At 30.7% G+C, this 11806-nt stretch overlaps 2 protein-coding genes across 2 annotated transcripts in view; both read left to right on the top strand.

The window, feature by feature from the left end:
* LOC111619191 (integrator complex subunit 2-like) overlaps positions 1 to 8311 on the top strand; it is a 27778-nt gene extending 19467 nt beyond the window's left edge. The window contains exon 10 of the mRNA XM_023360878.1: positions 8256 to 8311. Coding sequence (XP_023216646.1) covers positions 8256 to 8311 — 56 coding nt within the window. The remainder of the gene's footprint in view (positions 1 to 8255) is intronic.
* LOC111619189 lies at positions 7646 to 11806 on the top strand. Its single transcript, XM_023360877.1, has 5 exons — positions 7646 to 7947; positions 8256 to 8572; positions 8651 to 8944; positions 10268 to 10375; positions 11707 to 11806. Exons 2-5 carry the CDS (start codon positions 8340 to 8342, stop codon positions 11804 to 11806), a joined length of 735 nt encoding a protein of 244 aa, XP_023216645.1. The 5' UTR covers positions 7646 to 7947; positions 8256 to 8339.

Below are 11806 nucleotides of genomic sequence, written 5' to 3'. Positions count from 1 at the left end.
CGGACATCACACCTTTCTTCGATGAAGCGCATGTTATTCGCACCACCCAACACACGGAACAACTAAGAACTTTGGAGGCACTGGAAATATTTAAAGCCGATCGTAAATCCGCATGCATTAATTTCAAAGAAGAAATAAATCTCTCTGCAGCATGGCAATTTTTAATTGACGATAAATCATAATATAGTTTATAAGACAAGTTTTATGACGTAATGCACACAATGATTCCCCATTGGTAGAAAATTACATTTGAAATAACAAGTGGATTCCTTCCGTTTTCGGAATTTTTTCGAAAAATAGCACGTTACGTTTTTTCAAAAACATTCGAATTAAAGAATCCGGTTATAACGAAAGATATAAAGAAGTAAGCCTGAAGAAGATCCCAGGAGGGGAATCGAAAACGTTCGCCGATTTTAAAGAATTTCGCACCGGTTAATGGTTAAGGGTAGACAGTTGTTGGTTGTGAAGTTATACAACCCGGTGTGGTAAGAAAGCATATTAACAACTGGTTATCTTACCAAACTTTTACTAAGGAAATCTGTAGACAAATTTGTTTGGTTTTTTGTTTTCAGAATCTCTATTTTCCAGTTGCACATGAATTCCTTGTTCTGCCAGTTCTTGAAGGTCATCGTTGGTATGGCTCTCACCAGAAACCTGCTGTAACTCCTCAATATCCTGCTCGTCTACATCTAGTCCTGCTATATCAATTAGGTTGAGTTTGGTCAACCTAAGGATACAGCGATAGGCTCCTCTTGTTGAGAATTCTTGGATACCTTCAGCCATAATTTCTTCCACACTTTGTGCATTTATCAGTTAATTCTTGCCAAGTGAAGTCAATATTTCCTATGGCATCGATGATGTTATCATCTTTATTCCAAAATTGGACCAAACAAACATAGATTTAAAGAAAGTACACCTTTTTGCCATCTTTTTCTGATTGATTTGTGCTATAAGATATGTCTATAAGATATAATAAATAATACAAGAATTTTGATGGAAAGCAATAACTTGATAATAGTTTCTAATAAATAAAGAAACACTGTCTTTTGATACTTAAGTACAGTGGGTGATCGGTTAACGAACATAATCCGTTCCAAGATTTTGTTCGCTATCCGAATTGTTCGTTAATCGATTATCGATTTACCATAGGTTTTAATGGGAATTTAATTAATTCGTTCTGGATGACCCTCCCAAAATAAAAAAATATATATACTTTCTTACTACGTTTATTTATATGTAATAATAAAAATACATACGTACACAGTCTTGCGTTTTTATTAGTCATGTTTTTTCCATTTGAAAGGGTTAAAGAATCTGTCTAATGTCGATTGATGTTCTCTCTTCTTCAAGATTTTTCATAAGTAATTAACAGCATTGCAATTGTAGAAATCCCCAAGCCTCAACCTGGTTTGGATGTCATTCTAAGACCGTTGTTCTGACATCCTCTCACTTCTTCAAAGGATCATTAATAACAGATATCGGCATTAATCCTCCTTTTTAAAAGAAAACATATCTCGCCGAGTTTCTTGGTGTTTTTCATTCAAGAGTTCTTGGCGTTCTTCTGTCGTCAGATCCGTTTCAGGTTCCATTATGAACTCTTCAATGTTCTTTATTTCTCAGATGTGATTTTTGTTACTCCTTTAGCTGCTTGAGTCTTCTTGATTATACAGTATTTTTCTTAAATAAGATTGAACTCTGGCCTACTGTAGACCTGTTCACGCCATACTGCCCAGCAACATTAGGCATCTTCTGTTCACTCTCTACCTTTGCTATTATACTCTCTCATCTTTCGAAAAGAAAAACAGACGCAAAACTTAATGAGTGTCTACCCGACAGTCTCGTGAATACATAAAAGAATTATTTTTTCAGAAAAATAAAAGGCTGGAATTACAAGGGAGAGTTTTAAAGTTCGGAGGAATACTATCTGATCGGTATATACCAGGTTGAGCGTCGATGTCTACGTCTCCCGTGTTCCAAAAAGTTTCGAATTGTTGCCCGAAGACAAGGGAAGACCAATCGGTATTTGTTATTTTACATCGCTTCTTCTTGTGTTTGTTCTGTGGGGTGTTCGTTATCCGATCATGTGTTCATTGTCCAAACATAAAAATCTTTCGCGAAAGTGTTCGTTATCCCATTTGTTCGTTAACTGATCACCCACTGTACTTTATAACAAAATAACCAGTTATACTAGTACTTTCAGCATGTATTAATGTCATCTTCAGGCAAAGAAAAAGAACTGAAAAACTGACTATAACAATATAATGTCAAAAGTACTAGCATAACTGTTTTATATTGTTATTAAAGTATTTAATGCCAAAAAACAGTGTTTCTTTAATTTATCTGCAAGTATTATCAGGTTATATAGTGTGTACAGTACATACTTGCAAATAGTATATGACATGTCACAGTACCAAACTGTCTATAAATAATACAAATCTTCACATAATGTTTTTCATTCAAGTGGACATCAAAATTCTAACATCACTGATTTAAAACATAATTTTATGCCTGGTGATATCAGTTTAACTTTTATGTTTGCTATGAATTTACAATGATATCAAACACAACTGCAGTGTTCACACACTATTGCTTTAACAAATACTTTAATGTTTAATATATCCATACTACGTTCCAGGAATTTTCTCATGATATATTGATTGATACAGAAGAAATTTGTAAAGACTTTTTATATAAAATCAATGATAAGTTTCCACATTTTCAATTAAAAAATTCTTGACGCAACATCTATTCATATCAACAAGAAAAGTGTTGCTCATAACTAAACACGATGATTAGCAAAAGTATGAATATGATATCAAATATAGGAACTGATATAATTGAGTGTAAAAAATTGTCACACAATGAAGATAACTGTTCATAAATTATCAATTACTTAGCAAGTAGTCTGTTTCATAAAGTTTGCATTCAATTTTAATTAAAATAAAACTAATCTTTGAAAATATGAAAGAAATTATCAATAAAAAAGAATTCAGTTTTTAGCTTGTTGTAAAAAAAAAAAATTTTATTTAATAACACTGTTCTTACTTTAATTACTGTTTAAAATAATAAATATCTTTTAATAAATTTATATGCAAATTATAATTAATGTTAACTTATTGGAAATGCTAACGATAAACCGAATTTAAGACGAAGTACTTACATTTTTACAAATTCCTTCGGGATTAAAACAGAAACAGATGTCGATCATGTGAAGTTTCTAAAAATAATGTGTGTTTTTTTAATAGTTATATTTAAAATTTGATGAATACTATTTCAAAATAAAACTATTGAAAGATATCAATCAATATTTTCTATTTAAAAGAGCAAATTTTTAAATTCTGTAAATCAGTTTAAAAAATAACTAATGCAAATATGCATTTTTTAAGAGCTCAATTTTGGCACTCATTATCATCTTTGTCAAACCTATAGCAACATCAGAGGGCGATAATTTTTGAAGATCCAACGGGACACAAACCCAGATTGCTTGGAGAGGCAAGCCAATACTTTACCACTCTTCGTAAAAGGCCTTCTTAAAAAATGCACATTCAGCATTAGTTATTTTTTCAGCCATTGGCAAGCGTACATCTTACAAAAATGGGCGGTAAAGTAGTTTTTGCCAACCTTTCTCGGGCAACAGACATCCAAACAGTCATCGCACGACATCATCTGACAGTCGCATAGTCTAGTGCATTTATTGCAGCATCCGCATCCGCAGGAAAATCCAGAACTACAGGGATTGTTGCACATTCCTTTTGACTAAGGGAATAAAATAATGCAGCGCATATCAACAATATACTTAATTTTACTACTTTAAATAAAATATTATTGATTTTATATTCTAATAAATAAATAAATGGTACCTTTAAATATCTTCTTATTAGATAAACAATAAAAATGATGAGAACATAAAGAGAGACACAGAGAATAAGGATAGCAGCAGTAGGTATAGGTAAAGTTCTTACACCATTATCGGGTCGAGTAGTTGGCTCCTGAAAATATGAATTAAGAAAGAACAGTTTTAATTCTTAAATCCTTAAAAACTAACTCTCAAGCATGAAATCTTAGCTATAACATTAACACAGCGCGAAATTGTTAAATTTATTGTTAGAAGTTAAAACCAGTTCTTTAAGTTTAATTAAGCGATAAAACTAGTGCTTAATTTATATTTAAATTATTATTTTTTTGAAAAAAACGGTCTTACAGATGTCATAACACCTCTCACGTTCAAACTCCATCAAGTCTACCGGAGCATTCGCCCCCTAGTGTCGAAATATGAACTGAATTATTTATTATGCTTTGATTAAATAGAAATATAAAAATATATTTCTGTCTTATATTTCACTTGAAACGTTATTTTCCATTAGAGAAAAATCGTAATGTAAACGTAAAAATAAAATTGCACAATGTTTCATGAAATTTCATTACATTGCTCCATTCCCAATTTATCGATCTTACTGAAATTTTAGACTTTAAATTTTATAAATTAAAAACGATTACATTAAAAATTGTTTTTTTCTTTTACGTACTTAGAAATTTTTTAAAAATTTAGTTTTAAATCTATTCTTACATCATTTTGTTTTAAAATGACGACTTTTTTAAATGTTATAAATATCAAATAAACTGAAAACACTTAAGTCTTAAATTAAATAATATTTGGCTAAATAGAACTAAATGAATTATCTAAATTTTAAGATTTAATTAATTACTGTAAATATTATATATTAAAATGTGGGTAGCCTGAACAAGGTCTATAAACACGATATTGTGATGCATCGCGGCAGTCGCCATTTTGGATCATTTTGAGGTTATTTGTACGGTATTTCTAGAGCGAAGCTGATTATTTTTTTCGATTTCAATTAGTTGGATTTCTTGTTATAATATATTTATTTTAAAATGGCTTGGTGTCCAGCACCTAATTGTAAAAATTCGACAGCCAAAGGTGTAAGAGTGTTTCGTTTTCCCGCTGACAAATTCAGGCGAGATAAAATGGCATCGATATTGCAGAAGAGATTAATGGAAACAAACTGAGAGTTCGAGACTGTGTGATGTTAGTGGATAAAATAATGCTGAAAATATAAATTTACGAAGTGTTTAAAATAACTTTTGTAATATAATGTAACTAAATTTTATAGATACATTTTGAGAAGTCACAATTTGAACTTAAAAAAGGAATGGAAGAAAATTATTGAAATGGAATGCAATTCCGACCCTTTTTGATGTACCAAGTCCTTCAAGGTCTGCAGTTAACAAGAAAAACACCTAGAGAAAGAGAATTGCCTCCAAATTAGTGCAGCTTTTTTTTGTTCTAATGTCCTAATTAATGTCCTAAAAACAAATGTTTTTAGGACATTAAACATTGTTTTTTCAGATTTACAAAAATATATTTATCACATTTCTTTTATTTTTGAAATTATAAACGGAATTCAGTGGCTCAAATTCATGCAGTTTACAGTACATAGCATGAAATCGTGACCTTGGAACTGCGGATCCAAAATGGCGTCTCCGTATAAAACATTGATGTTCTGACCTTATGTTTATAGACCGTGGTCCGAATCCTAACCGCAGCGCTCCTAGTAAGAAAAAATGGCTCTAGGCAGAAAATTCTGCTCTGCTCCCCAACCAGTTTATCTAGTAACCATAGTTGTATTTTATAAAATAGTCACATTTTATAAAATAATCACAAAAATTAAATAAGATTGCTAATATGTAATATTATTTAATCCCATTCGGAGTAATTAAATACTAGATTATTCGACGATGATTTAAAAATTTTTTAAATATATCTAATTGAAACATAATGGCAGTGTCGCTAGTAGTACATAGAAGACTAGGCTTGAAANGGATTAATATATTCTGTATTTGTATTACTTCTGCCTTGTTCCATAGAATCCAGGTCAAGCTTTTTAGTCGTTGACAGCATATTATATTAATGTCCAACTTGTAAAATGTTTTGAACGCCATTGTATGATAGTAAGGTTTTATACTATTTTTAACACTGTTACCAGAGATGAAGGTGTTACGTTTCTGAATCGACAGAGCGTTTGAGGGCACATTCTTTCATTGGAAAACATCAAGTCAATGTAACATAACTCTTTCATCTACCGATTGTCTCTATGAATAACATCCATTGTGTAATAAAGTTTGATACATAACACTTTCACTCATGCAGAAAAATCGATTCCTTCCTGCATTGAAACGTTCAATTCTATTTTACTGTTTTAATCTTTAATTAATAATGATAAATATATGTTATCAATAGTTTTCAATTCATTTACATTTTTCATTTTGATACAATAGGATAATTGTAATATAATGTAACTAAATTTTATAGGTTGGATTTCTTGTTATAATATATTTATTTTAAAATGGCTTGGTGTCCAGCACCTAATTGTAAAAATTCGACAGCCAAAGGTGTAAGAGTGTTTCGTTTTCCCGCTGACAAATTCAGGCGAGATAAAATGGCATCGATATTGCAGAAGAGATTAATGGAAACAAACTGAGAGTTCGAGACTGTGTGATGTTAGTGGATAAAATAATGCTGAAAATATAAATTTACGAAGTGTTTAAAATAACTTTTGTAATATAATGTAACTAAATTTTATAGATACATTTTGAGAAGTCACAATTTGAACTTAAAAAAGGAATGGAAGAAAATTATTGAAATGGAATGCAATTCCGACCCTTTTTGATGTACCAAGTCCTTCAAGGTCTGCAGTTAACAAGAAAAACACCTAGAGAAAGAGAATTGCCTCCAAATTAGTGCAGCTTTTTTTTGTTCTAATGTCCTAATTAATGTCCTAAAAACAAATGTTTTTAGGACATTAAACATTGTTTTTTCAGATTTACAAAAATATATTTATCACATTTCTTTTATTTTTGAAATTATAAACGGAATTCAGTGGCTCAAATTCATGCAGTTTACAGTACATAGCATGAAATCGTGACCTTGGAACTGCGGATCCAAAATGGCGTCTCCGTATAAAACATTGATGTTCTGACCTTATGTTTATAGACCGTGGTCCGAATCCTAACCGCAGCGCTCCTAGTAAGAAAAAATGGCTCTAGGCAGAAAATTCTGCTCTGCTCCCCAACCAGTTTATCTAGTAACCATAGTTGTATTTTATAAAATAGTCACATTTTATAAAATAATCACAAAAATTAAATAAGATTGCTAATATGTAATATTATTTAATCCCATTCGGAGTAATTAAATACTAGATTATTCGACGATGATTTAAAAATTTTTTAAATATATCTAATTGAAACATAATGGCAGTGTCGCTAGTAGTACATAGAAGACTAGGCTTGAAAATGGAGTATGGAACGTCGTATTTCTATAGAAAGAGAGAAGTTCTTTTAGGCTTCATTATAGCAATAGTAGCAGTGAATAAAAATATTTCATTATCACTATCACTTTTACCATTCATCTGTATTAATTCAAAGTTATTTTGATAAAATAAGTCTGCAAATTCCAATATGGCGCCGTTTGCTTCCGCCATGTTGTTATGTTGCCAGAAATTTCCATTAAAAGCAAAATGTTGCTATAAAATTGGTTTAGATTAAAATTTTTGTTCCAAATTCTATGTAAATTTTAAATTTAACAATTTTTTTTTTTAAACTGATGCAAAAGAAGGAAGAAAAAAGAACAACTTATGAAATAAAATCTATGCTTATGCATTAATAATATACAGTATTTATCTATATTTTGTAAATGGCCAGCAATTAATGTACAGTACTCATTTGTAGTAAGGATGGTCGAAACAAAGAAATATGCATCGGATATTTGTACTACGTCATCTCCACGTCACGCGAAGACGCAAGAATGTGGGCAACAATAGATTTTTCAATTGTTACGCTTGCTTTGTTGAGTGAATATTTTCGAAGAGAAAAGACGTCTTTGCGAATTTGTGCTTGATTTTTCTGAGAAAAATTGTGTTGGATATAAACGTGAGTAATATTTTGAAAGACTACAAAATATACTACACAAATATTTTTATAAAAAATGGAATTACCCATCTAAAAACTTGTCGTTAGGTTCTTAATTGAGGTTCTTAAACTGAACTAACAGCAAAGAAGTAGAATAAGAAATTTTAATTTTAAGATAAATTTCCATATTTTAAATTGAGTAGAATATATTTTATTACGATAGTCAAAGTAAATAATGTATATAAATCTGTGAAAAATATTCGCTTGATTATCCATCCCCTGACGCTAAGATCCAAATAATTCACAATTTTTTTTTTTTTTTTTTTCAGATTTCGAGATGGATGAGTTTGTGGAAGATATAAAGAGATGCAGAGTTGGTGTGTGAGGAGCAATTTGATCCTCCCGATCTCGGCATGAAATTCCCAACAGATTATGATGATCGAGATGATTTCTTTAGTTGGGAGTTGGAAAGTTACCGAGAAACAAATTATTCGGAAATTGTTCTCGATCTTGCCGAGGATTGTTTCGGTTACAACCATTCTAAATCGAAACAGGTTGATAAAAAGGATGCTTACTTTCGTTGCGATGCATGCGAAAATCATCATGTATCGCGTGCTCGGAAAGCTGACAATCATTGTCTTAATAGGTAAGATTAAATATAAAAGTCTTACGTATATACGTATTTAATAGATATTTTCATCTCATTTTCTGTTATTGTTCCTAGAAATGCAGAGTTGTCGTGTGAGGAACGATTTGATTCTCCTGATCTCAGTATGAAATTACCAACGGATAATGACGAGTGGAATGATTTCCTCAGTTGGGAGTTTAAAAATTACCAAGAAACAGATTATTTGGAAATTGTTCTGGACCTTTCTGAGGATTGTTTCAACGACAACGATTCTAATTATTCGCAACAGGTTTATGAAAAGGATGTTTACTCTGGTTGCGATGAATGCGAGCATAATCTTGTATCCTATGATGAGAAAGTTGAGCCGAAAGTTATTAAAGATTTCAATAGGTAAGATTTTTATATTTATTTAATATGTATTTTTATATAATTTCCTCTATTGGTTTTATATTATTGAAATGAAATAATTTTATTAATACATTATAGAAAAACAAAAGATATTATTTATTATTAAAATTAATATTTTAATATTCATATATTCACTAACATTAAACAATAGATTTTATTTATTTTTTCACAATAAAAACAACATTTTAGTGTGAATATTTTATCTAGTTAAAGAGAAATAATAAAATGAATGATCTAATTATAATTAAGTTTTGCTATTTCTTTTATACTTTAATGATAATGAGCAAGTTCTTCATTGACGATAAATTCGATTTCGACAATGATCCATTTTTAATTTAGAACATGTTTCTGAAAAAGAATTGAAGCGGAAGATCTAAAGATTTAATTAATACAATATTACATTTGGTTAATTTAAGTATTAATATTCATTAAAGTTGATGGATTTTCATGTTTTCATAGAACATTTTCTATTCATTGGAAGTTTGTCTAAAAGTAGATAGCTGTGACCTATCTTCAGTAAATTTATGATCTGTAGTTTTTAAATAACCTTTTGCTAACAGAAACTGAAGGAGACAAATAATCTGAAAATTCTTGTTCTGTCTGTCGCACGAATCTCTATTATTAAATGATCTGTATTTCTGATGTAGGTAGGACCGTAGCAGTTAGCATAGAATTTCAATCCTATGTACTGTACTTCCACTATTCTCTGTCCCACGTGAAGAATATAGCTTTGTTCTTATCACAGGCAATTACATGAATTCGCAAATTGTAGATTTGTCTGAGATAGAATCATTTAGAACTGCTAAGTTGTAAAAGAGGCATTTCCATTTGGTTCTTGCAAGTTAAATGGATTAATATATTCTGTATTTGTATTACTTCTGCCTTGTTCCATAGAATCCAGGTCAAGCTTTTTAGTCGTTGACAGCATATTATATTAATGTCCAACTTGTAAAATGTTTTGAACGCCATTGTATGATAGTAAGGTTTTATACTATTTTTAACACTGTTACCAGAGATGAAGGTGTTACGTTTCTGAATCGACAGAGCGTTTGAGGGCACATTCTTTCATTGGAAAACATCAAGTCAATGTAACATAACTCTTTCATCTACCGATTGTCTCTATGAATAACATCCATTGTGTAATAAAGTTTGATACATAACACTTTCACTCATGCAGAAAAATCGATTCCTTCCTGCATTGAAACGTTCAATTCCATTTTACTGTTTTAATCTTTAATTAATAATGATAAATATATGTTATCAATAGTTTTCAATTCATTTACATTTTTCATTTTGATACAATAGGATAATCGAGGATACGACATCCAATGTGCATGTCAATCAATCAATGGACCATGCACCAAAGAAAGAAAAATTCTCTAAATTAAAGAAATTTTTCAGATTCTTCTTCTGGTATGTATCTTTAACTTATATGTATGTATAAATGAATATGCTTGTTCGCTATGCACACATAGGCCGTTCGACAAGTTGCTATGAAACTCGGCAGTTATGTTAACACACTTCTAACTTAGATAATGTCGTACATACCACCCCAAAATATTGATTGAATTTCTATATATGAATTGATTTGTGTATACATTTGATTCGAATCCACGACCAACTGCTAGTGTTTGGTGGTTTTATCCAGATGTACAATACATAGCATAAGTCTAAACCAGTGTTTAAAGAACAGAATTTTAGTAAATCAGTTGGTTAACTGATCTAAATTATGCGTGTTAAGACAAAATCCTTTAGAGTTGTAGTCTCGCGACACTGCGAAAGCAATAGAATAAATGGACGTAGAGAAAGATTATTCAGTAACTTTGTGATGTGAATATGAATTGACAGTAATATAATTGGATACATTATAAATCACACGTCGNGAAAACACACAACTTTTTTTACAAAGGGAAAGTTCGAAAAACAAGAGAAAAATTTCAACATTTTATGATATTATTTAACGTAAATAAGATTAAATATTGAAATATTAAATCACATAACGTTCGTAAATTTGGAAAAATTGATTAAATTGTATAATTTATTGATAATTAAACTCATTCGATTGCCGACAGACAGTATCGGATGATACTGCCTGTCGGTCTGTTTGTATCGACATCAAACAGTATCATCCGATACTGTCTGGTGTATAGATACAAACGCAATGATACAAACATAATGACGTCATTAAACTTGTCCCCAATATTCCCGCGCTTTTAAAATTGCTACATAGTTTCTATTCGCGTATAAACTTCATTTAGTCTGATTTATATCTTATTCTACGTGAATAACTTATGAAATATCTTTTTATTTTGCACAAATTAGAATTTTTTTTCCTTACCAAGTGAAGTTGGTGAGAGGAAATGAATTCCTTTCAAAGCCATGAAACCATCGTCAAGTTCTCACTCTCCTCAGTGGATTTTTGTTTCTCCAAAAACTCCGTAATGACTAGACAGAATAGCTATTACGGAAAAAACCGGAATCCGCAACTTCATCCGCACATAATACAGTTCAATAAACTAAANTTTCGTCTTATATTATCTATTAGTTCACTTTTATTGTTACCATCATTAAGAGCTTTTAATACAGCCTGGCTGTCTGTGCAAATAGTAATTTTTATATTTTTCTTCCTTTGACTTATCCAGTTAATTGCATGATCTATTGCTACCAATTCTGCTTGATAATGTGAATAACTTATGAAATATCTTTTTATTTTGCACAAATTAGAATTTTTTTTCCTTACCAAGTGAAGTTGGTGAGAGGAAACGAATTCATTTGAAAGCCATGAAACCATCGTCAAGTTCTCACCCTCCTCAGTGGAATTTTGTTTGTCCAAAAACTCCGTAA

This window comes from Centruroides sculpturatus, unplaced genomic scaffold, assembly GCF_000671375.1.
Source record: "Centruroides sculpturatus isolate CEXI.00-Female unplaced genomic scaffold, Cexi_2.0 scaffold223, whole genome shotgun sequence".
Lineage (NCBI taxonomy): Eukaryota > Metazoa > Arthropoda > Arachnida > Scorpiones > Buthidae > Centruroides > Centruroides sculpturatus.
Note: the sequence above shows the minus strand (reverse complement) of the source record. Positions and strands in the feature narration are given on the sequence as shown.

Coding starts and splice junctions, on each gene's coding strand:
- LOC111619189 (XM_023360877.1), top strand. CDS start 8,340: ATGAAATTCCCAACAGATTATGATGATCGAGATGATTTCTTTAGTTGG. Junction 8,945..10,267: donor GTTATTAAAGATTTCAATAG/GTAAGATTTTTA, acceptor TTGATACAATAG/GATAATCGAGGATACGACAT. Junction 10,376..11,706: donor TTTTTCAGATTCTTCTTCTG/GTATGTATCTTT, acceptor TTCCTTACCAAG/TGAAGTTGGTGAGAGGAAAC.